The 25,000-nt window shown below is 40.2% G+C and overlaps 2 protein-coding genes across 3 annotated transcripts; both read right to left on the reverse strand.

Moving 5' to 3' along the window:
- Positions 1-424: 424 nt before the first annotated feature.
- Positions 425-9,356, reverse strand: LOC137971383 (anoctamin-5-like). Its single transcript, XM_068818218.1, has 5 exons — positions 8,824-9,356; positions 4,746-4,841; positions 3,166-4,266; positions 955-1,283; positions 425-686 (listed from the first exon to the last, which is right to left on the reverse strand). The coding sequence occupies exons 1-5, from the start codon at positions 9,214-9,216 to the stop codon at positions 425-427; spliced, it is 2,181 nt and encodes a 726-aa protein (XP_068674319.1). The 5' UTR covers positions 9,217-9,356.
- Positions 9,357-12,412: 3,056 nt separating this feature from the next.
- On the reverse strand, positions 12,413-23,931 carry LOC137969969 (anoctamin-4-like). Of its 2 annotated transcripts, none has more exons than XM_068816395.1 (8): positions 23,860-23,931; positions 20,261-20,543; positions 18,883-19,035; positions 16,843-18,359; positions 16,140-16,273; positions 15,552-15,795; positions 15,140-15,289; positions 12,413-14,112 (listed from the first exon to the last, which is right to left on the reverse strand). In XM_068816395.1, the coding sequence occupies exons 2-8, from the start codon at positions 20,342-20,344 to the stop codon at positions 13,755-13,757; spliced, it is 2,640 nt and encodes an 879-aa protein (XP_068672496.1). In that variant the 5' UTR covers positions 20,345-20,543; positions 23,860-23,931; the 3' UTR covers positions 12,413-13,754. The 2 variants fall into 2 exon arrangements, with proteins under 2 accessions (XP_068672496.1, XP_068672495.1); XM_068816394.1 differs by lacking the exon at positions 23,860-23,931 and adding an exon at positions 21,164-21,515.
- Positions 23,932-25,000: the final 1,069 nt, after the last annotated feature.

Genomic DNA, 25,000 nt, shown 5'->3' on the forward strand with positions numbered 1-25,000 from the left:
TTTTAATTTTCACATTGCCACGTTTTATTACATTCCGTTGTTACTATGTAATTAGAATCTTTCCTACTTATAAATTCAACTTCTAACGCTTTGTAAATCTATCAACTGAAGATGACAGAAGTTTCTGTCGAAACATGTTTTGCAAATTCAAGAGTGTTGTCGTTTTCTTTAAAATTTTAACTTGCCTGCTGTCATCAAGATCCTTTGACCTAAGATAATAAACAAGGTACAAGTGGACAAGACGGGTCTTGAACCCCGGATCTCCGGATCACATGGCAAGCACCCTATAACCCCTCATGGGCCCAGCTGCTCGATAACACAATAAAACAGATCAACTCTTTGTTTCGGAGATAACTTTAGCCTGGTACGGTCAGTTGCCGTCAACAAGCCATTTAAGAGTTTTTGAAAATTGCTTCGAAAGTAGTTACACGATACTTAATCTCTTGGTTAATGGTTTAAAAATGTCAAAAACATATTGTGCGCCAATCAGAGACCAAAGCAAACTAATTGTGACTTGCTCCCAAGCGTGTGCACGCGTGGGAAACTTTGAAATCTTACCAACTTCCAGATATTCCCAAAACATATGATGTTCGGGTAGGGCACTTAATTTGTAGTCTTCTTCCCACTGAGGTATATCCTGGATTTCCTTTCGTGCTTGTCGCAGCTTCCACCATTTCATCAGGCCACTTATGGAAAGAGGAAACAGTGTTAGTAACTTACAAATTGTGTAGAAAAGTCAGAAAAAGGTTAATTGGATAACATATCGACATGGGCTTCAGCTCAAAATTAAAATAAACGCAGAGAAAAACAAAAAGGACTCAACAACAAAAGCAACATTACCGTTCAGTGCGAGCTCGCATTTTTTCTAAAATAGATCGCAATACTTACTATGGACTGAAACGGCGAAAATGGCAGAGAAAGTCTGTGGGAAAATTTAAGGTTGTTTACACTCACGGGATAGCAATTTCGGTGATGTTTCCAATAATCTGTTGGCCAACCATAATAATCACTAGCTGTATAAACAAGTCAAGAAGACAACCTCCAACACCACACCCGTCAAGTCGCCCGCCGGCCAATCGCTGATAATTTCCAGGGGTACCAACCACATAGTTCAGTTTGAAGAAGGCAATGTAAAAGATTGATGAGTAGGTGTTGACAAACTGGAATAAAAACATCTTGTAGGTGAAGCTGTCTTTGTAGTCTGTTTCGGTTGGAGGGTTTTCCCAGTTGGTTAGCCATACAGCTAGTCTCTCGTAAATGAACTTTAGGAGATTAATACAAACCTATGAGTGCAAAATCGGATACGAAAGCTACGGTTAGTAAGGTCAAGAGTGTCCTCTAAAATCCTAAAATAAAGTGCCTTGTCCAGAGGCTCTACCAGTGAAAGTAGCACTGTAACAATTTGCAAGTATTCCCTCATTAGTCACTAGATGTACCCTGATGCCTTACGGCTTCAAAGCTCCCTGATGCAGTTAGGATCTTTCTCGGGGGTTTGAAGGTTTGCAAGGAAAAGTCGAGATCTTGGTAAGTTACCAAAGGCCTTACAATAAAAATGAATTTAACCAATAATTATTATACCACAATTGCGTGTAAGTTCGCAATCTGACTGGCTAATTTGCCGTTGTCAATAAGGTTCTAAAAAAATGTGCTCGCGTCAACGTGTCACGCAATTCCTTTTTCACTAATCAGATTGCGAGAAAGTTAGACAGCGCTTCCTCTTTCTTGGTCACGCTCTGAATTAAACATTTGCTTTGACGTTGAATATTGTGGTAAAAAACAAATCGAATGTGGTTCAACGTTGTCTGTACTCTTATCGACAACGACACCTGTCATCACAGTGGTCAAAATTTCTTGTGAACTTATTGAGATGTACAACATTTTGACCACTGTGATGACGAATATCGTTGTCGATAAGAGTATAGACATCGCTGAACCAGAGTCGACTTGTTAATTTCATCATGATCTATCTTGATACTGTAACATGGCTACGATATGCTTCCTTCCAAAGAACTAAAGCCATAACAAAAATAGTACATTGGAGATCAAGACGAGAGGAACCTTAAGCAACCTTGACAACGACGAGCAAGACAACGGCACAGGAAAATATCATTTCTTATGTTATTGTTTGTTTGTTATTTATTTGTTTGAGCAGGTTGAAGTTTTGGCAGCTATTTAGCTGATGTGGACCTGCTATACCCACCCACTAATATACTCACAGAGGACAGCCACAACACCGCGAACTTCATCGCCTACTCTTCTCGAATAGTGTGTGGGTTCTTTAACGTCCCACAGGGGACTAATGAACATGGAAAATATTTGCGAGACAAGGACTACGGTTTAAAGTCCTTATCCGAGAAGACTTGAAAGTCTAACCATTTGCGAATGTAATTACAAAGGCAGCACTTTCTCCTCAGTTATTTAAAGACGCTGAGTGTTGGTCCGGCCGGAGTCGAACTCGCGACCTCCCGCATGGCAGCCCGGTGCTCAACCAACTGAGCCACCGGTGCGCAGTAAAAGATTCTCCGATTATTGCATTTCATTTCGCATGTAAAATGTGCGCCTATTGTCCTGGAATTAAATTGGTATAAATAGCATTGATGGTTAGTTCAATTCCCGGAGGATTGGGTCGGGACAGAAACATGGCCGCCTTTTCTTTGTTTAGGGGCACAAACATAGCGGCCGTGACGTCATGTGAAAAACGAGAATAGTCCATTTTACAGTCGTGTCCTTAGTTACCTGGCCTATGAATGACAGTGAGGTTGGAGTCGGCCTTGTTTTGATAGAAACCTTATTGCTTTTTTTATGTAATTTTTTGCCAATTAGCATGGTAACAACATCATTAACATAAGAAAAGGAGGGAGGTCTGTATCATAACAAGGTCAACACCAGCCTCACTTTCATTTAAAGGCCAGGCAACTAGGCACACAACTGTAAAGAGGTCTATTACGATCAGAAACTGGTAGCAGCTGGCAAGTGCCTCTCGCGGTTAAAAAGGAACATAGAAAAGGAAATCAAAAGGCTACCAACACGGAAACCATATTCTCCACCAATCCAAAATCGGTTGTTGTTGTTGTTTTTTCATTTTCAACATGATGTAGCGGTTAGATGTCTGACAAATGCACTGCTAAACGTTTGCTGTAAAAACATAATCAGATTCATCCTTACCAAGTTCAACAAAGCAGCTGTTATACTGGTGATAAACTTAGCATTCTTGCGTGCATTGAAGCTGCCACTGGATACCAAGGCACCGAAAACTGAAGCTCGATAGGCAACCACCCCTACTACTGCTGCTAACACAAGGAAAATCATAAATGAAACAACACTTCCCACTCCTGCAAACTTCTGATATCGTGTTTTCTTCGGCACATGGGGAACCACCTTTCCGGTAACTTTGTCTTTACGCCAGGTTGGAGCCGTGGCGATAAATTCCGGACGAAACTGCTCTTCTAAGTCTTCAAAATGCATCATGTGCCAATGATAAGAGAGCACAACTTGCCTTCTTTTCCAAAACTCCAGAAACAATGTTGCCCAGACTGACATGAAAATGGCGAACGCCACGGTCAAGTCATTATCAAGTGCATGAGCAACTACGGCATAGTAACACGAGGAAGTAAGAGACCAGTACGGACACTGGGCATCGCATAGTGGACACATGTAAAATAACCGCTCATTGGACTCATTGCAGACGTCTTCGACAGGCTTAAAATTATTCGCGTTACTGATACCATACAGAAACACGATGATACCGAAAATGGCGGGAGGAATCAGCATTACTGTGTAGAAACCAAGCCACGAGAAGTAAAAGCCGATCTCCGTCCCGAAGTAATCCATAATGGCATTGTACGGCTGGAATTTGAACCAACGACCAAAGCGCGCCCATTCACGTCTCAGTTTTTGCCGGCTGTTGGTGGGTTGTTCATCCTCGGGGCTATCCTCGGGACCGGGATGAAGAGGGTAGGCAGCCACATAACACTGCTCGTGAAGGAGCTTCTTTATCCCGACATCATATCGCTCCTCCCCAAACCGAACTTTACTGCAGATGTGTTCGACGATTCGGCTTCTTTCGGTTCGACTGAAGAAGGTTTCTTTGTGTTCGTGTCCGACGTACATATCTAAATGTTCCTTCATGAAGTAACCCATAAAATAGTTGGGTTTATTACTGATAGACGAATCGTGAATCTCGAAAGGGTTGTTGCGCGTGATCATATCTCGGATGTCTTTGCCAATGTGCTTTTCGTACCAGTTTGCTATGTGGATGTCGCTTTCCTGAGGAAATTGGAAAAATATGTTATCATAAAATGCCTGGAAATATTTTTAATGTATCTTTCAATTAATACGGTGTTCCGGCTTCATAATTTCATTAAGTCGACATCTTTGTTCGTGAATTTAAATTTGCAAAGGTTTCCCAAAATCATATCATTTTGTTTTCCCTGATGGAGAGGAACTTTTTTCTTCTCGGTTTTTTTTCATTCCTCCCTAGTCCCTACTTAGCCCGTTACGCAGGAGGCACGCAGACTCTTCTGTCACGCCATGTTACCCATTCTTCAACTTAAAGAAGTTATCCGTACGAGGACGCATTATCCTGGGTTATAACTAAGGAACATTAGTTCTTTTAATCGATAAAATAACCAGATAGAAACCACCTTGGAAAAAACCACGATTCACGATTCAAAGTAACGGCGAGATGGGGGTGAGGGTTAGGGTGTGAAAAGGGCCAGGACATCCAATCGTTCCTTCAATCATACCTTTATCGGCATTTGCATCATCATTTCCTCTGCAGTTTTGCACAAAGTGTCCCACGGGGCATGGACTTTGAGAAAATGGGTCTTCATCTCGTCATCCTGGCAAACACGCACAAAAAAATGTCAAAATGGGCCTGAAACAGTACTGTTTGTTCCCTCTGCACATGAAAAGCCAGTGCGCATTGACAAACGTCAATCTGATTTTTGTCCCCGATTGATTTTTGTCCCCTTTTTCTGACATCATTAACTTTGGATGCCTCAGTTCAACATAGAACGGGAGCATCATGGTTGCCAACAGTTCCAGAGGTAACTACGCATGCTTTACGAGGCGAAACGGGGGCCGGCATGCAGGCACTCCTGCCGTCACGCGATCTTCAATTGTTTTTGTCGTAGTGCACTATTTCATCGGGTCTGTCTGAGTGAGTGAGTGAGTGTAAGATTTGTAGGCCTGAAGCGCGTGCGTGATTTACGAAACTACTGTACGGTTTTCTTTAATTACAACAATTGATGTTTGTTTGCGGCCCACTTGTCGCCTTTTTCCTTTCTTAATTTACGTAATGAAAAGAGAATGAAAACTGTTTGAGTACGTTATTGTCAAATTAAATTCTTAAATGTCTTAAATCAAAATCACTCTTTTCACGTCCACGGAGATCGTCACGCAAGCTCACATTCCACAGACATTCTGCAGGTCAAATAAACAAGAAAAAAATTCACCAGTCGACCATAATATTTTTACTCTCAAAGACTAGGTCAACCTGTCTGCCTGCATTGAAAAAAGGTCAACAGTAATTTCTTCGCAACGGAAAGAAAAACAGTAGAAAACTATTTTTATTTTTATCGTTGCGATCGATCAGCAAAAAATGTAGATTACATCAGCTTGTTAAGTGGGATGCCAACGCGATAAAATGGGCAGAATTCCGTTTTCATGCTTCGATTTGACTGGTACATAAGTGGGTGAAAGACGAAAATAAACAGGTCTGTTGGAAACGTGCTTGAATTTCAACAAATGAGCCCCAAAATCGACAAGAATTTGTGACGCTGATGAATAATAAAGCAGTTTCTACTTCTAAAACGATGGAATTACCAGGTGATAAATAACCTCGTCTGGTAGCGTAAAATTTTGACTTTGCAGAAAGAATGGTCAACCTCAACAGTTGGACGATTCTGATCTCTGTGTTAAATTCGCACATTTCTTGTCGACTTTTATAACACTTGAAAGACAAAGAAAACTAACGAACAAACCAACAACCCCATGTCTTGCCGTTATTTTGCCGCAGATGTAACCAGTTATTAGTGATACGCAAGGTAACTTGATCACAGGCCTGCCGCTGAAATCGATGTCACTTTCGATTTTTACGAATTACTTGTGCAGCCAAAAGAACAATAGAAAAATTGAACGTAGCAAAAATCTCCCAAAATGTTTTTCGCTAGTGGTAACTTTTTATAATCGCGGCATAAAATATATGTTGTTTTCATGTCGCAAATTTTGTTGCTGATGGCAATTTTTCTTAATTCTCAATCGACACTTGCTAAAAACGTCCTTGTGCTCTAGCTTAAAACTGTGAATCAATATTTACTTTTGCATCAATAGTTGTTTTGCATAAAGCAAGCTAACAAAATCTGTTCCATGCTTAGTTCGCATTTTTGAGCGTTAAATTAGAATTCTCGGTCCTGTTTCTGGCAGCTAGTCGTGTATGTTGATGTCTCCCATCCAGATACTAACCCCGCCGGACAGGGTTAAAATTTAGTGAACTTTTGTCGTGGAAACTGTCAAACGCTGAGAGTACACGCTTAAATTCGCTGTGAAAAAGAAGTTGAACTTCATGTCAGCCTCGAAGCCAATGTTTCTCGATTGCCATTTATTTTCTGGCATTTTACCTATTACGTCGTGGAAAACAAAACGCAGCTCAGTTGACAGTTATGGAATAAAGCACTGTGTACGCAATGCGTACCTATTTTTATAGCAAGCCCACGCGTCGATAGCCCGTTTCTTGCTCAAAGCGAGTACTGGTGCACAACCATTCAAATGGAAACGAGTTGCGTATTCTTATGCATATCAAACTCATTTCCCTTTCAATAGCTGAGGATCAAGACTCGCTTCGAAACAGAGAGGTTTCAAGGTTTCAAGGTTTTATTTGCCATGATTACATATAATGTATCCGATTTAATAAACAAAATACAAAAAATTGTAAAAAAGGCGAGGAAGCCCATAAAGAAACTATAAGAGCTTATGGAGCTATGGGCTACCTCAAATTAGACTAAGAAATTAAGTTTAAGATAGCACTGGTACGTAATACAATATATTATTAAAAAGACGAAAGAGTGGACACACACACATTTATCCACAAAAATACAAAAGCGTAATACTTCTAAGAATTTGATGCTACTAACGATAAAGAAGAAATCTTTTAAGGTTTTTGCAAAACTGAGCGGTAGATCCAGATGACTTAATTTGACTGTCAAGAGAATTGAAAAATTTAGGGCCTTGGAAGCGGATTGAAAATTTTCGTATATTAGTTCGAACTAATGGAATATAAAAATTGGAATTGGATGAGTTTCTAGTGTTATAAGGATGAATGTAATTAGCCAGTGTAAACATGTCATTAAATGAATTCGGAAGTAAACCTTTAGTGACAAACAGCCACTCGGAAATGGCCAATTGTACAGATGATCATACCGGTGCAAATGTCGATCTAAGTTTGTTTTCAAAGAAATTAACATGGTCACGTTCGATGAATTCCGATTGCCGAAAACTACGCTCATTGGCATAGACGACACGACTGTTATTTGTCGGATTCTTCAAACGATGCCGTCACAAAATGGCAATAGTGGTCAAAAGTGCCAGTATCCTAGAGTCATCTAAATTCGTCGCTTTGCGCTGTTCAGGAGTTCCTGACTGCTACAATATTTGGACAGCTCTCTTGGCATCTTTCCAGTTCAGTTGAGAACAAGCGACACAGTTACTTGTGTTTGTCGAGCGGTGACATCTTTAATTTGTATCGTTATTAGAAAATGTCCCAAAAAGCGAATTTATTTTGATGGGAATGTGGGAAATGTGGGAATGTGGGTTTGATATTCCAATTTGCAAAACAGATCGTTACAAGAAGTCTTTTATTATTAGTCATCTTCTTTGAATTAGTGTATTTCCAATTTTTCAAGTGTAGGCGGATTTTCTCCTTTAATAGTTTTATCGTTTTTATATCAGTAATAAACTTAATTATTTTACTTATAGATAAATTTATTACAGTAATGTATTTTAGTGCACGTAATTCAGTAGAAAGACTGCAAGGTGTATATTTTCTAATAAACGTTATATTGATTGATTACATTGATCGATTGGCTGTCACTTCAAAACCTACTAGACTGCGTGACAAACGTAATTTGAATTTCAAAGTAACGCAAAAATTGAGGGCGTAAAATAGTTGTCATGATATTCCCATGATCTAACATGACAATCTTGTGTAGTTTCAATATAGACGATGCCGCTCAGTTTTTTCAAAAGGCCTCTATCTTAACAGATCACTCGATAAATGACAATGAATAAAGTAATCCGGCTACACTGCGTGCACTGACACACCGTTTTAAAACATCACTGCGCGTATAGGGTCAATGGAACGGTCCCTAAATATAGGCAACATGCTTTAAAATTAAAATGCGCCTACGAATAGCAAAGCTTCTCATGCAAGCGTTTCAAGGATAATTTGGGAGAATTCACCCAAATTAGGACTTGTAGTTTATATCAAACTTAAATCACCGTACAGTACGTTAAAACATCGTTGTTTATTTCCTAATCCTAAACCGAACATCCCGAGACAACGCTACAATTGACAAAATAAAGCTAAGAATATTGATCACTCTTCGTCCTCTTTCTAGGAGTGGTTCTATTACAAAACCTTGAGAATTAGCAATCAACAGAATACATTGGAATCGACAGAATGCCGGTTAACATTAAAAAAAGTTTAGTATTTTTTCTTAATGAAACCTTGAGGAATTTGCATGAACAAGCGATACCGACAAAGCAATCCAATTCCCCGAATGCAGATAAGTCCGACACGAAAGATATTCATCGGCCTAAACATACCTTTGTTGTGACTTCGTCTTCGTATTCTATCTCTAGTCCAGCCTCTTTCAAGTTTTTCTCAAATCTCCCTCGCTTCTCCAGTTTTTCACGCAATTCTTCTTTTTCTTCTTCCTTCAGCTCGGAATCGTCAAGTGGCGTTTCATGCACAATCACATAGTCGATGAATCTCTCTCCGTCGCGAAAACACAACCGCTCCTTTTCTCTCCTCTCCTCTTCAGCGTGCTCTAACTCTATCTCCAGCGTCTTTTCTTCCATCATTTGATGCTTGGACATCAGGGCTTCCTCGTCTAACAGCGGTGACTTATCAGCAAAACTTTCAGGTCGCCTTAAACCATCACCGTTGGTCGCTGGAACTCGAGATCGTAGGTCGCTCCCACTGGTTGGGTGTGCCATTGGTATTCACATGAAAACATAAATTAATCTAATCGTGTTAAATTTCAAAAAATACCGGTATAAAATCGTATCGAATTGCCATCACGATTTCTGCTGTTTGTTAACTGGATGTCACATATTGTTTCTTGAGACATGCACGAGCGAATAAACTAACAGAATAAATTACTACTATTTGGGGGAATGGCCAGGACTATTGGCTATGGATTTAGGTGTACAGATTCTTCCTAACCTGCAGGTGTCTCTTTTTATGAACTCAGCAATTTGTCGGCTTCTAAATTCAGTTTCGCACAATTCGAGTTTTCATGTTAATAGGAATGGTTGTTGTTATTTTAAGCAAGAGCCGATACATAACGTCGCAGAATTACATTTCAATGATACTGATATTTGCATAGCCAGGATCGACCGGATTACCATGTGTTTCTCCGTAAGAGACGCGCGCGGCGCCTGCTCGCAACGTCTCAATCGGTCGTGCTACACTATTAAACCCGCGGCAGTTTCTCATTCTTACTAGTAAGAATAGCTCAACTAAATGACACAGAATCTGACCTTTCATCGCCTGTCTTTTTGGGGGATGTCTCTCCAGGAAACATTAATGAGCCGAATTTTTTGCCAGCGCCGCCATTTCTTCCGTCAACTGTGGTCCTATCACCTGCGCCCATTTCTTCACCAACGTCGTTCATATTTACGTCAGATAGATTCATGTTTATGTCATTTGCGTTCTCAAATGGCGCCAACTCGTCCAACTTTCGTTTTCTAAAAGTGATTGGCAAATGAGACCAGAAAAAAAAAATGTAAGAAAACGATGAGTCTGAAGGTTTCGACTGAGAGCAATTGAAGAGAATTTATTAAGGCAGACTTTGAGTTCTGATTTCGATACTAAAACGGTACTTCATATTAAGAATTAACCACAGGTATTCACATACATGTGATTCAAAAAAGTGGACAAGTAAAAAGACTTACTTGGCGGCTGTAAAAAATAAATCATGCATAATATATCTGTTCTCATCCATGGAGCCATATGAAAGCATAGATTCACTAGTAGAGCTAAACAAAAATATGTTAAAATAACAACAAGTATTCATTGAAATAAATACTGAAAACAAGAACATTCACAACGAGTGATTTCTGATTACTTGGCCCATCTTGAGCAAGAGAACTCACAGCATTCTTGTGGCAATTATCATTACAAATTAATGTTAAAGTTAACAAACCTACCTCCGAATAAGTCTCTTTCTCTCCATTTGACTGAATGTACACTGGACGGCAAGTTGCGACCGAAGATGTCCAACTTATATGATTAATAACTAAGTTTAAGTTTGAGCGTCATTGATACTGTTCAGTTCATGCAGTTTGGGCCAAAAGAGCTTGGAGAGCTTTTATTATATGAATGAAACGTATGATTACAATTCTGACTCGGGTAAACCAATAAGATTAACTGAGATGATTTCGTGCAAAAGGAAATTTGTCACCTTAAGACGAAGCCAGAACTGTTGGCTAGTCGATTTATCAAGGTATTCGAGGCAAATGTTCTTATCAATAAAGTTATCTTAATTTAATAGTATAGAGTCCAAAGAGTGATAAAATCCGACATTTCGGAGTAATGATTCCTTCACTCTGGTGACCCAAGTAAAAAAAATGAAGGCAGGATGCTTTTCTTGAGCAATGACGCAAGCTCAATAGCGCGCTAATCATTCGTATATTTTTTTTTTTTGTTTAGGGTCTCCAAGGGGTTTGGGGGGACAACTGAAGCATGCAACATGGCTAATTTAAACTGAGGAACAGAATTTCTTAGGAAACAAGGGAACCTAAACCATTTTAGGATCAAAAAGCTGAGAACAAGTTTGGAAGTAATTTCGGGAACAAAGGAACACAAGCAAATTTTTAAAGCATAGTTAATTGAGAGGACTGGTTTTGAAGCTTGGCAAACATCAAAGGAGCAAACAAAGATGCCAAGATTTAGGTTGGAAAGTCCATGACCGTACACAACTTTTGTTTTGCGCTTATAAACTATGCGTGAATTACGTAACCACCGCGTTTTTATTGGTTAGTTCCGCAGTACAGAGTAAACAACCATTGTGTTTTGTGCACGGTCAAGGCCAAAAAAAGAGAAAAAACCTACAACAAAGACATTTGTCGGTTTTCATAACCATTCTCCTCTATTAGCTATGTTTAAAGGGAGCAAGGGAACAAAGACTCCCCTTGGGAGCCGGGCCCTTTTTGTTGGAACAAACAGACACTAATTGGCAACAAGTAAATGCAATTTCGTATCTTCGGGCAAATCTAGTTTCTATGTTTAAAATGGAAGGCACCTGATGAGGGAAGAACCAATTTAGGTGAAGTTTGAGTTGACACAATTAACAGGGAACATGCAGTTGGCGCAACGCTGACAGCACTCGCCTCAGTCCTCCAATGTCCGGCACCGTTGTGGCCTGGGTTTAATTCCTAGTAGATTTCAGGCACGGCGGAGCCGGAGGGCCTGGAAGGCTTTAGCTCCCCCAATTTCAAGCAAAAAATAAAGAATTTAAAACCGCTTTTACCGTTGATCCACGTTTACCTTTTTGATATCTCGTCGAGAATGCTGAAAGTAGCATTTTCGAGATTCAAGATTTCTACATTTTCTCTCGGAGAATTCCTCCAGAACCCCCTACAAGTTAGTGTCTCCGGTGCTTACTTATTAGTTCCCCCAATACAAAATACGTTCCGCCGACTCTGGATTTGCAGTAGGGAGTTTTAGCAAGGACAACGGCAACGGCAACGGCAACGGGGACGTCACAAATTTGCATATTTAGTAGGCAAAAACAATAGCTTTACACGCTCTGCACGCGCGTTTTACATTGTTGTCCATTTCTTTGCCGTCGTCAGCAAAACAACAACGTGAATTCGAAATAGCCAAATTTGAGGTTTTATGGAGGACGTCAGCACTTGAGGATAAAATTTTATTTTCTCCCCCAAACTGAGCTTGACTCATATCGGTTTCATTCTAGAGGGACTGCCACACCATTGTCATGTTAAAAAGCTTGGAATAGTGTCGAATTGATTACAATAATGGGAATTTATGTTTTGAGATGGCGTTCTCGTTGCCGTTGCCGTCGTCGTTGCTAAAGCTCCTTAATATCTGCGGGGTATCACCTCAAAAACACTCTTTTCGCTCGACAATTCTTTGGTTCGCCAAACTCTCTCCTCCAAAGTCATTGTTTTAGAGACTCCCAAAAAATGAAAAAACGAGTTGTAATTTGATCTACGACCGCGCAGGGAAGAGGAATGGGGTTGAGTGACGGTTGACGACACAGAATGCTTTTCATGGTGATAATTCTTTGCAGCGATGCAAAGCAATTGGCCATTTCCGAGTTGCTAAAGGTAAAGTAAAGTCACTTTATTTAACGTCGGTAGTTCCTTCAGCTACGAGGCTCGTATCAATGGAATCCGACGGTGCGCCGTTTACCCCCCTCCCTCTGTCAGTGCTCTGTTTTAAGGTGATTTAAAGCTATAGCTACACGGATCAGAGGAAAGTCGAAACAGACGTTGACGTCACCGAGGATCGAACCGGGAAGCTCTCGCTCCGAAAGCCGCGCACTAGCCATCTGAGCCACGACGGCTGTTTGTCTCGGTTTCGAATTGAGTCTTGGTGCTCAGCCATTGAAAGGGAAATGAGTTTGATTTGCATAACAATACGTAATATTCATTTCCATTTGAGTGGTTGTGCACCAGGACTCGCTTTAAAACTGAGACATGCAGCAACTCGGAAATGGGCTATTTGTGACGTCATCCCGGTTCGAACCCTTTTCCCCTTTATTGCTTGGTCATGCATAAAACTTTGACTACTTTCGCAGTCTTTTAAAGCGAATAAAAAGGTTCTAAAAACAACACAATGTATTTGGGATGATTTCGGAGAATATATAAAGTGGAAAGGTTTGTTGAGGTGATAGGCACTTTAATGGCAAGTTGTTAGTTCTTTCCTTTGCCCGAGAGGCTACCCTCCGCGAGGGTCCTCTGCTTTTCTCCTCTCATGAGAAACCAACAAATGATTTATCTGCTTTAATTTTATGTGATGTGATTCGATTTGAATTAGCGTGAGTCTCCCCGATTTGTAAAGTATTAGTGATAAGCAAGTAAAGCTTGCGACTTAAATTAAGTGATCATTTATGCTGATAAATACAAGAACCACCTTTGACCACCCCAAACTTTTGAACTATCGGATCTTTGTCCTTTTCCATGAGCCGAATGACAAGATCCCGGAATGAAAAAAATAAATAATTAATTTCACCCCGAAAAAGTATATTTTACATCTAACCTATCCTGCTAATAAGCCAGACCACAAAGTTGCATGGTCTAAGTCTTCTAAATTATGGGGAAAAGTGGTTTTGTTTTCATTCGTCGTTTTGAGTGACGGTTATAGATTTAGGGAATCTTTTTTCAAAGCATTAGGTAGCCTAAATCATATATTACAGTTCCAAGATAATGGGCTAAAATGAGCCTGACGACCGTCCATGCCCCAAAAATTTCTCAGTGGGCGCCAAGTGCTTATTCTCCAGTTTCTTTCATACTGGGTTTACACTTAATCTGCTTCCAGCAAGACTTGAGGTCCTGTTCTTGTAGACGTTTTCACACGACAAATAAACAGAATTGGAAGAGCCTCCATGATGTGATTCGCGCGCGTCCAGATCACGCGACGAGTCAGCCTCGCTTGGAGACAGGCATTCCCTGGCGATGTAATTTTCCCGCTTAATCTTCACTTCGAGCTTGTAGGGAAGGTCTGGAATCAGCCAGTACAAGAAGCCCACCGTAAAGTACACAAAGTATTGGAACAACAGGACAAAAATGAATCTCACCGCCAGGACAAAGAAATACTGGCGATTGAAATCATAAGGCTTGGAGGGCTCAAAGTACTCCTTGTATCTGAGAACGAAATAACAAGAAGAAAGCAGTAAAAAGATATATAAATATATATGTATTAATGGTGACTCTGCGATACTTGGAAAAAACACGAGTGTTTCTGAGGGGAGTCGAACCTGTGATAATGAAATTACTGACTCGATTTCTCAACAACTGATCGATAGGTGTGGAAGTAGATATTAAACTGTCCTACTATAGGGCTAAGACTGAAACTGTTGAAAGATGGTCACGGTGAAGTCAATTTTAACTCCAGTAAACGAATAAAGATATCATTTCACAATGGTACCTTAGGAATAGTCGGAATATGTTTTCCACCTTCTTAAGCTATTAAGCTCCCTTTCAGGTAAAGGTAAAGTCTCTGTTGCGAGCCTGAAGGCCCATTAAAGCCGGCGCTTATCTCCGGTTTCCGTAGCATGAAGCGACTAGGAGTATTTATGCTCCCCCCTGGATGGGATGCTAGTCCATCGCAGGGTTACCCCCAGCATTACGCCGGTACCCATTCGTACACCTGGGTGGAGAGAAGCACCGTGAGAGTAATAAAAGTGCCCTTGCCCAAGAACACAACACAATGTCCCCGGCAAGGCCCCGAACCCGGACAACTCGATCCGGAGTCGAGCACACTAACCATGAGGCCACCGCGCCTCCCTTACAACATCCCGTTAATTTTGAACATGTTTGCAATGGGTTCAGAGCTCTGGGTCTTTGAATGCTGCTTCAATAACTTGAAGGGAATGGGGCTGTAGGTTGGTAGGTTATCAAAATGAATATTTGTCAAACTGGAGCCGAACAGAAAAGCAAAACGAAATGATTCCATTTCAATATTAATTTACCATTTGCTCGGGAGTTATACATGAATCACCTTGTAACACAATGTCACATTTTTCCAAGAAAATTACTTAGTGCCTTGAAAAATGCCGTTGACGACCCCCACCGTTTTACAAGCGAATGCGTTTTAGAAGGTAAGAGGTGAACTTTTTGCATATTTGTTTTAGCTCATATATTTGTGTTGTAAACACCACAGGTTACTTACCTACAAAAGGACTTGTTGTACGGCATATTCAAGAAGGGGTCCCTTGGCAGCGATATTTCTTTAAGATCTTCAACGTTGAAGTATGACAAACTGTTATTGACATAACCAGTCAGAGAACCATCTGGACTATAAGCGTATTTGTAGACTTCTCTGTTAAATAAAATGAAGGCAAGACTGATTTAAAAAAAAAATAACTCCATGCGATTCGTTTTTCTTCCGGTTACTATGCCTAGCTGTAGTGAATTCTTCCCCGCTGACAATTTCTTTCTGCTTATCCTGAATCTTACTATCCCAAGATTGCAACTGAACCCACCGAGCCCCACGTCCTTCACAGCGGGTGGATCTTATTCCGGCACAAAGTCCGCTCATCAACACCCGAATGCCCTCCTGATGCTTAAAAAATTTTTTTTACCTTGGAATGAACTCAGATGTAAAAGCGATGACGAAGGAGTTAACGCACACAGCCACCCAACTCATCGTTCGAAGAATAAAAAACCACACCCCAATTCCTTCCGCCCGCTCGGCGACTGGCCTGCGGAAGTTTACCAAGAAGTTGATTGCATCTATACGAAGTTCCACTACGTTGTTGATGAGTGCAAAAAATGGGGCCAGCGGAAAAGCTGCTACGAACATTGTAACAAAACCAAACTGGATAACTGAAAATTAAAGGCAAGATTACTGTCATCTAAAACCATCTACAACAGAAACTTGCACTGAGTAAGTGAGAAACGCGTGTTGATTTTCCCTTTGTATGCTTTGCGGTTGTTGCTGCTTTTGACTGATCAAAATCAGAGTTAATTGGTACCAAATTAAACGAGCCAATCGTTACGCAAAGCAAATGCATGCAGCCTTCGCAGAGCGCGGGAAAACTTCCAACACAGTTGGTCTTGCTTTTATCTCTGATTGGCCAAAAATGAAGCAAATTCTTTTCAGCCAATCACCGAGCAAAATATTGCAAAATCAAAACACCATACCATGTTGGATACTCTGAATAACTCACCCATGTCATGATACTCGTAAAACATTCTCAGATCGGGCTCAACGTTCAAAAGGTAATCTGTCTCCCATTTTCGGGGACGTCCGGTTTTGTCTGTGACATCATTTGACCTCTTATACCACCAACGCTTCAGAGATCTGAAACCCAAACATTACAATTAGATTAAGATGGTGAGATTGAGTCTTACTTGTATCAAAAGTTAACGTTACGCATGAACGAAATTAACGTAGTTTGGTTTGAGTATATTCTCAATCACGAAACCGACCCAACTCGGAAAACTTTAAGATTTGTCGTCTTGTGACAACTCTAAAATATAACAAAACCAAGCAAAAATCAAAAAGAAAGGCTGCAAATAACACGAACTCTAGCGACGCTCCTACATTTTTGGACCCTTTACCACCTATCTCCCGGCGAAAGCACAGGACATAATCTTATATCATCATACCATATCATACATCTTTATTTACCCTCGGATTTTTAGAGTAGCTTGGTGTAGCTAATATCTCCGAGCATTTACCCTCCCAACCATGATACACCACAGAAGACAGACCAATCGATCAATCGATTGCTTTTATAGTTGCGCAAAGAGTTCATAGCATTCATATTTCATTATTGTACGTCCTTGATATTCGTTATGACCATTTGAAACACTTCTATAAAGAGAGGCGGAAGCATTTTGGATGCTCACTGCTCCCTGTAAACTTACGGTATTGCAAACTTGGAGATAGAATTAATGAGTTGTTTTCCCACCATAATCACACCTAACTGGATACAAAGCTCAATAAAACATCCTGATGGATCACAACCTTCCATTCTGCCACCATTAATGCGATTGTAATTGCCAGGATATCCAATGATCAGACTGCTCTTGAAAAATGCGATGTAAAACAAGGACGAATACATGTTCACCGACTGAAAGGAAAAAAGCTTCAATGTCAAGATATTTTGATAATCTGTCCTGGTTCTTGGCATTTCCCACTCCGTGAGCGCAATGGCGATCTTTTCATACACCAAACCCAATACTGTAATGGCGACAAGATTTAAAATCGAAGCTGTCAGGGAAGTTATCACACGAGCCCCTTGTTTGATATCCTCATCCGGGTTTGCAGACAATGCTGCGACCACCGCCGTGCGGTAAACGATCACACCTACAAGCGTGGCAATTACCAACAGAACCATCAAAGAAACTACAACAAAGGCGCAGGTAAACTTTCCAGCCCGATGTGCAAAGGGAATGAAGGGTTCGTCTTTTCCAGTCACAGGATTTTTTCGCCTTCTCGTTGCTTTGGCGACAAAGGCTGGCCTCGGGGGTTCAAACTCTTCTTCAAAGTGGAGCATATCCCATTCGTAAGCTAAGCTTATTTGTTGTCTGCGCCACATTTCTAAAAATATAGTCGCCCAAAACGACATAAAAATAGCAAAAAAGACGGTTCCTTCGTGATCAAACAGATGGGTGATTCTCGCGTAATCGCAACTCTGTGTTAACGTCCAGTAGCTGCATTCCTTATCGCACAGCGGACACATGTAAAACAGCTCCGAGTTATTCTTATCGCATATTTCTTTTACAGGTATATAGGTTGATACGCTAAATAAACCAGCTATGAAACACCAGGCACCAACCAAAGCAGCAACCACAAGCATAAAGTTGTACAGTCCCAACCAAGCGAAGTAAAAAGCAATTCTAGTGCCAAAGTAATTCTTAATCATATTTAAGGGCTGATATTTGTACCACTGCCAAAAAGACGCCCAGTTGTCCTGGAGACGTTGTCTGTCATTTTTTGGGAGATCTTCGTCGGATCCGGCTGCCTCCGGAAGATGTTCGTGCAAGGGATATGCATCAGTATAGACACCCTTGTATAGGAGACGGGAGATTCCGAACTCGTCAACTTCCTTTGACGAGTACGTTGTTGACATTAGTAAGCGATGGGTCATACGACTTCGGTCAATGGCAGAGAAAAACGTTTCTTTATCATCGATGAGAAAGCAATCGGCCTTCGCTCTGCTGAAAAAAGCTGTGACTTTGTGATCGCTTGATTTCATGGCAGATTTGTCCTGGAGTTGAAATATGTTAAGTGCATCCTTAGCTTTTTGAAGCCACTTGTTATTGCCCATGTGCAAAGGAGAGGTGTCAATATTGCGGACAGGGGCCCGAATCATCATTTCCTCTGCGCATTTAGCAAGGACATCCCAAGGGGTATGAATAAGCACGAAGACGAGATTGTCCTGCAATATAAGAAAGAGAAAACGATCTTCATTCATCAGTTATTTCTATGCGGTAACGTAGAGTACAAATTACAGCTAAAAAAGCCTGAACTTTAAGATGCCGAGAGGGCCGTAAGTTCAGTTCATGGAACACATGGGCAGTGACGTTAAGTCCCATTAGCCTCAGGTGGGGAAGGGAAGTTAAATTTGATCCATTAAAGAGAAAGCTCTGTTCTTTTTTTCCCCCCCCCCCCCCCTTCTCCACCCCCTCCAACCCTCACGAAAAAAAAAAGACACAAAGACAGCTGTTGTCGAATTGAGCCGGCAACTCAATTAGTTCGACTGCTTACTCACTTCTATTTTTTATAGGGAATTAATGATCATGCATACGAGTTGTAAAGGGAATTCGAGAATATAGACCCTACCCCGAGGAGAGGTGGAGAATTCTAACTGACAAATCAGGAACTGAGATGTCACGTCTTAATACGATGGAGACGATTAAATCCCTGCCGGGAAACTAGTCCACTAAAGGAGGATTACATGCCTCTTTGCCTGTCGAGTTCACACGTTCCAGAAACAGTCCTTGTTTCACAAGATTCTCTTCGAATTTTTCTCTCATTTCTACTTTCTCTTTTTCTTCTTCGTCATTTTCCTTGCCCTGTTCAGCTTCAAAATATGCTAGCACAAAGTCGATGTTCTGCGTAGAAAGGAAAGACAAATACATGAGCACAAACTCGTTTCTGAGTTGTTTCACAGCAGTTTGAAAGGCGTTTAGTAATAGCCCACAAATTAGGACCATTCCACTACGAATGAAATGAACCACTGAAAAAAAAATACTTTGTATTATATTTATTTTATCATTGCTACTCAGGTGGTTGTCAAATGAGCCGGGTAAGATGACAAGGGGTGTGTTTTCGTCAAATACAACTTTAACTAGGGGACGTAGTCCCCGGTGTTGTGGTCTAACCTAAGCTGGACGGGGGCATCTTTCACTTCCATAAAAAAATTAATTGTAAACTGCGTAACAAGCAGTCTGGCTAAAGTCGCCCACAAAAGTATTGTAAAATTAGTCCTGAAAAGCCCCGTGGGGGAGAGACTAATAGCAAATCATTGTATCTCATTGTAACTCTTCTTTGTTTACTGATACTGCTCTTTATTCATACACGATAAAAGTTCATCAGGAGTATACAAACGTTCATGAGCTAAAATCTTTAAAAGGACGACGAACTACAAATATCATGAAACTATTAATGTTTTAAGGTGTAATGTGCTCGTCAGAAGGATGGCAAACTAGTTGCGACTAGTTTCCTATAAATAACAAAGTTTAAAGAAGTAATTAACCCACCTTTTCATGAATTCCGTGTACAACCAATTTAAAAATTCAGATTAATTAATCTTGTAAATTGACAAAGAGCTTTTGCGAGGGTGGTTCCGGAGAACTACCTTGCGGTGTCGTGTATCTTTGGGAAGCATGGAGAAAGATAGCGTAGGGGTTATTTGAATGACCTAGTCTATAAATTAATGGCGGGGGGTTCCAGAGTGCCTGGTTTTCCAAACTACTCATGGTTTGGATAGGCTTACACAGACAGAGAAGTTCGTTTCGTTTCCATTTACTGGTTTTGCAAAACCCACATCGTTCAATTCACACTGTTGTTCTTTTGCCACCAAGACTAAAACAAAGCCCTGGGAACGAGTTTAAGCACCATAAACAGCTCTCTGAACAAAGAGTTTGAAATTGGTCATTTGAACTGCTGGGTGATAAAATGCGATACAATGCCGAAATCTCCAGACTCTCATAAATTTATTCAACACTGCCAATCGAAAAGACAATTTCCAAAACGTCAACTGCGACACCAAACGCCAAACAAACCACGCAACCATTTATATTTACTAACTGACGAATTTCTTACCGCTTTTAATACCTTATTAAGCAGCACTAATCCACCGCAGTCTTGCTGGTTTGAAGTTCCATGATTTCTGCTTTCAAGTAGCAATACTTCTTCCATTGTCAAAGGTTTTTCACCGTCAGTCAGCTTTTCAAGAGTGAGTTGTGACGAGTTTATGGCAGCGACGTAACTATCTCGCTTCTGAGATGTGCGACTCCACCGAACAACATGCTGAGCCTCGTCCCACGAGCTCTGCGGTTTGCTGGTGCCTGGGGCAGGACTGTCTTCCACCTCAAGATCGGTTTTAAAAACTTTATCCCTGAAAAATATCCAATATATTTTCACTTTACTCTATCAAAATAAGTGCTTAGGTAATTGTAAACCAACAAGACATGTTGTAGAAAACATGTTCGGGTGGATCTAAGCCTAGTAGAACACCTGTGGCAGAAATGGTGGCCGGGCAGATATTTAACCACCAAAGATTGTTTCCTTTGTTTTTCACGAACATTTGCCAATATTTATAGTTTTAGGTGTTTACAATAACCAGTAACAATAAAAATGACTCGTGGACTTAAGTGATAGAATGAAATTATTATCGACGTTTTTGTTTTATTAAATTTCTGATGGCCACCTGCCTTACTAATCAGGCCACACTAAGCTCTAACTTGTTTTTTAAATACCCTTTTCGACTTTCTAACAGTGCGAAGTGTAAAAGTAAAGTTTTACCGAAAAACTTTTTTTTCTTGTAGTAACTTATACATATTTATTATTAGTCTAACTAAGAACTTATGATTATTCAGATATTCGGCTATCAGGTATCTGGCACGTTATGAATACGAAAGTATTGTGAAATATGAAAATCAATGAATTCCCACAGGTGACAAAAAACCGAAAGAAATGTCATGAAATCGAAAGAAAAATGATGAGCGAGGAACCTACCTTCCAACGACACAAAACACTCTTGCTTTCGCCATGTGTCCTCCCTCGGCGAGCAGATAAGGTGGGCACACTACATATTTGTCTGATTTGAGGGAACTAGCTCGGCTGCATTGCTAATTTTAGTGTCCTGTGTTAATTTATGCAAACAATTGATGTTTTACGGAGTTCTTAATTTGTGCCAAATTCATGGTGACCAAAAGTGAATGACGCATCAACGCCAGTTCTCAGCAAGGCTAAACCGACAAAGCACCTGGTCGAAATAACGATTATTTGCTGATGTACAGAGAGGACGACCGCCTTAAGTTCGCATTTGTTGTTGCAAAGCTCAACAAACCTGAACAGATCACTTAAAATCGTCTACATAAATTAACCAATACAAATCCCAATGTTTTGTTTTTGTTACCACTTCAAGCAAATTGCTTTGTTTTGTTGAATAAGGGTAATTAAACGGAAATGGTGATGTAACCAACTTATAAACTTACGAAGATGACATATTATTACTGGGCTAACAGCGTGTAAAGTTAACCTCCATTTGTTTCGTTGAGGCCTTCTTTACTTTTTATAGCATTCTTTGAAAAGAAGTACGCCAAATAAATAATTTTTCCGTCATCGTTATTCGATGTTTGCTGTATGCGCTGTGTTTGCCCTCTTATTGCTAACGCCAAAAGATATTTTGTTTGTTTTGTGGGCCATTGAAATTCAGTGATGAACGTCGTTTACATAACATTTCCTGACCGGGCAGGTTTCATGGATTTCCACTTATGACAATCAGATTTTCTTTTTTTCATGCGATGATCGATCGCGAGCAGAAGGAAAGCAGTGCTATGGCCGACCCCAGCCCGAACCAAACCTTCGTCATGATTTCTCTGTGGCCATTGGACTAAGCCTTCCTTCTGAAGAATGCCACACCAAAGATGAACTCGTTGCCAAAATAAAAGCAGACAGCTTTAGCAAAGACGCCGTCATCAAAAAAAGTAATGTCATTTCTGTAAATAAACATTGGTTGTAAGCGAAACTTTTCTCGGTTAGCTAGCATTTAAATACAAGGTTGCAGTATTCTTCACAAGACTGCCGCAGAGGATTATTGATTTACAGTGGCTAGTTTACGTTTTCAATTATCAAAACTATTAATTTCGCGATTTTGCGTCATAGTTTTCCAAAGGCAACCGAACAAAGCTATTTTATAATGCAGTGATCATAAAACTGACAAGTGCAGGACGATTATTAAAAGGAAAGTCAGTAGCAGCATGATTTGATAAACCGCTGAAATTCAAGCCCTCTCCTCCCAGGCCAAACCGTATTGATTTCTGACTTCGTATTCGCCATTGCCTTGGGTTCAGTATTAGAAAGGATTACAAAAATGTCGATCCTTTCCGCAGGCCAACGTTTCGATATTTGTCTAATACTGCTGTCAGGCATTTCTTCAGTTTTAAATTAAGGGTATCGGCGAATCCCGGGATACTGCTGCCATGCAAAGACCCTCTAAAATTTAGTTTTTGATAAATATGTTAAAAACCTATTTGCTGACCAAGTACTTTTCCAAATTTCAAAAATTCCATTTGATTCCTCACCTAATACGTTGTACGAGAAAAATTTACAAAGTAGAACGAGTGTTATTTAGGAAAACGGTCATGAGATAATTTACGAAGCGGCAAAGAAAGGAATCTTATTTGAATACAAAAAATCGAGGTAGGTCACCGGCCAAAGTTCGAGCTATCGCTAAAAACATCTGATAATTCTTTTTTTTTTTCCGATTTTCTCGATTTTTGTTCAAATCCTCACTGTGAACGTGCCCACGACTACAAGCATGAATCATATGACTGTCACATAGGAAAGTCTAGCAAAGTCGTTGACTGGAGCCGTTCACAAAGGAAGAACAAGAGTGCGCTCCTTTGGAATGATCCGGAAAAGGATCGCTGATCCAAGATCACTTGGATCACGGTGCATCAGAGGAACCGATGAATCCGCTCTGGGAAAGGATTATTCGGTTCGTTTGATGCACCATGATCCAAGTGATCTTGGATAAGCGATCCTTTTTTGGATCATCCCAAAGAAACGCACCTTTGGCAAAGGAATACTTTTTCAATCCAGTTGCGCTCAACAATCGTTGCGTGAAAGCAAGGAGTAATTTACAACCATAGTTCTAACAAGCTAAGCAAAACTTGAACTTATCTTCTCAGTTATTACCTGAAGTTAAAGAGTTACCAAAGTAAAGATACATTAATCATAAATAGGCGGAGATAATAGAAAGTGAAAATGGATCTGACCATTGATTACTGATTGCTGGAAACAAAATCTAAATATTCCACGCGGAAATTGAAACTGAAATCGAACTGATTTCATCTTCAAAATACACAACACGAAAACCGAAGAATTGCCTAATAAATTAATTGAGAAAGCAAGTCAACGTAATTCGCTTCATTTGCTCTAAGATATGTTACTTATTGATGGATGCAATGTGTGATCCTCAGTGCATAGGTGATCAGGTTCATGATTTATAGCAAAAGCAGACCAACTTGGTCTAAGTTGTATTCGAGGGTATTGAGCCAATTGAAATTTCTCTTTGTTCTGAAAACTTGCCTTCATCTAAGCACTGGGTTTGCCTTACTGACTTACTTTGAAAGTTCTGTCCACTCAATCGCACTTCAAGTGCGACATGAATATAAGGGTTGTTGACGATTTCGTATTAACACTACCTGCAATTGTGACTCTAGAGAAATGTCAAGGATGATAGTATATCAACCCAGCAGCACAACTCAAGGACCTCAGTTGGCAAAACGTGGTTGTAAATCAAGCCAACACGTCGTGTGGTCTTTCGCTTTCTTTGCTTTAATATATCCCATGATTGACTGAAATACAGGGGCACCCAACGTCAATTTTCGGAAAATATCTGTTGGGATGACGGTTTGAGATCTAAAATTTTCGGAGCATTTGTTGTAAAATTCCTTGCTTGCCTGCCTGTCCTAGGATTTTCGAATTTCTAAAAATTGGTTTAATTGCCCATTTTTAACGGATTTTTACCCTAAAAAGGTCACCTAGAATTTTCGGGAGCCATTTTTCTGGCTAAAATTTTTGGAAAGGTAAGTTTTGATCCCTATAATTTTCGGATCAGTACACTTTTAGCTAGAGAATCCGAAAAGATGAAAACTTTTTAGGGGATAAAAATATGCCCATATCTACCGTTTAAATACTAAAATACGTTTAACGATGCTATGTCTAAGTGGCCAAGTTGAACTATATTCTCGTTGGGTGCGCCTGTGAAATAGTTCAAGATCATTCTGCGAAGTGGCTTTTGTATAATATCGATTAACTGCTATTGGAAAAAAAAATTCTCCCACTGGCCAATTGTAGATCTGACTGAAGCCAAGACAGGTAACCATGCGATATGAAAATCGAAAGCGGTTTGGCAAAGAGTACATATTAAGTTTACCGACTATCTAAATTATTACCGACTATCCTTACCCAAGATATAATGTATGAAACCGGTAAGCTCAACGTTAGAAAAAATTATATCGCCAACAGCAACCTGGGTGATGCCCTCTGAAAGTGCATCAAATAAAAGCGGGCACCAACCGAAGCAGTGTGCTTGTACAACGCGTCACGCAACCCTAACTCATCAGTGTGCTTGTACAACGCGTCACGCAACCCCAACAAAAGCGCAGGCTAGCGGTCAAAATTCGGACGAATAACAGTTGTACAATTATATTTCCAATCGATATTTATCAATGAAATAGCATAATTCCGTAAAAGGTCATAAATGACCAAAATACACTCTTTCACCAAAAATCTGACGATTTTTAAATTCAGTATAAATGTTATCAAGGACAATTTCGCAAA

This window comes from Montipora foliosa, chromosome 9, assembly GCF_036669935.1.
Source record: "Montipora foliosa isolate CH-2021 chromosome 9, ASM3666993v2, whole genome shotgun sequence".
NCBI classification, from domain to species: domain Eukaryota; kingdom Metazoa; phylum Cnidaria; class Anthozoa; order Scleractinia; family Acroporidae; genus Montipora; species Montipora foliosa.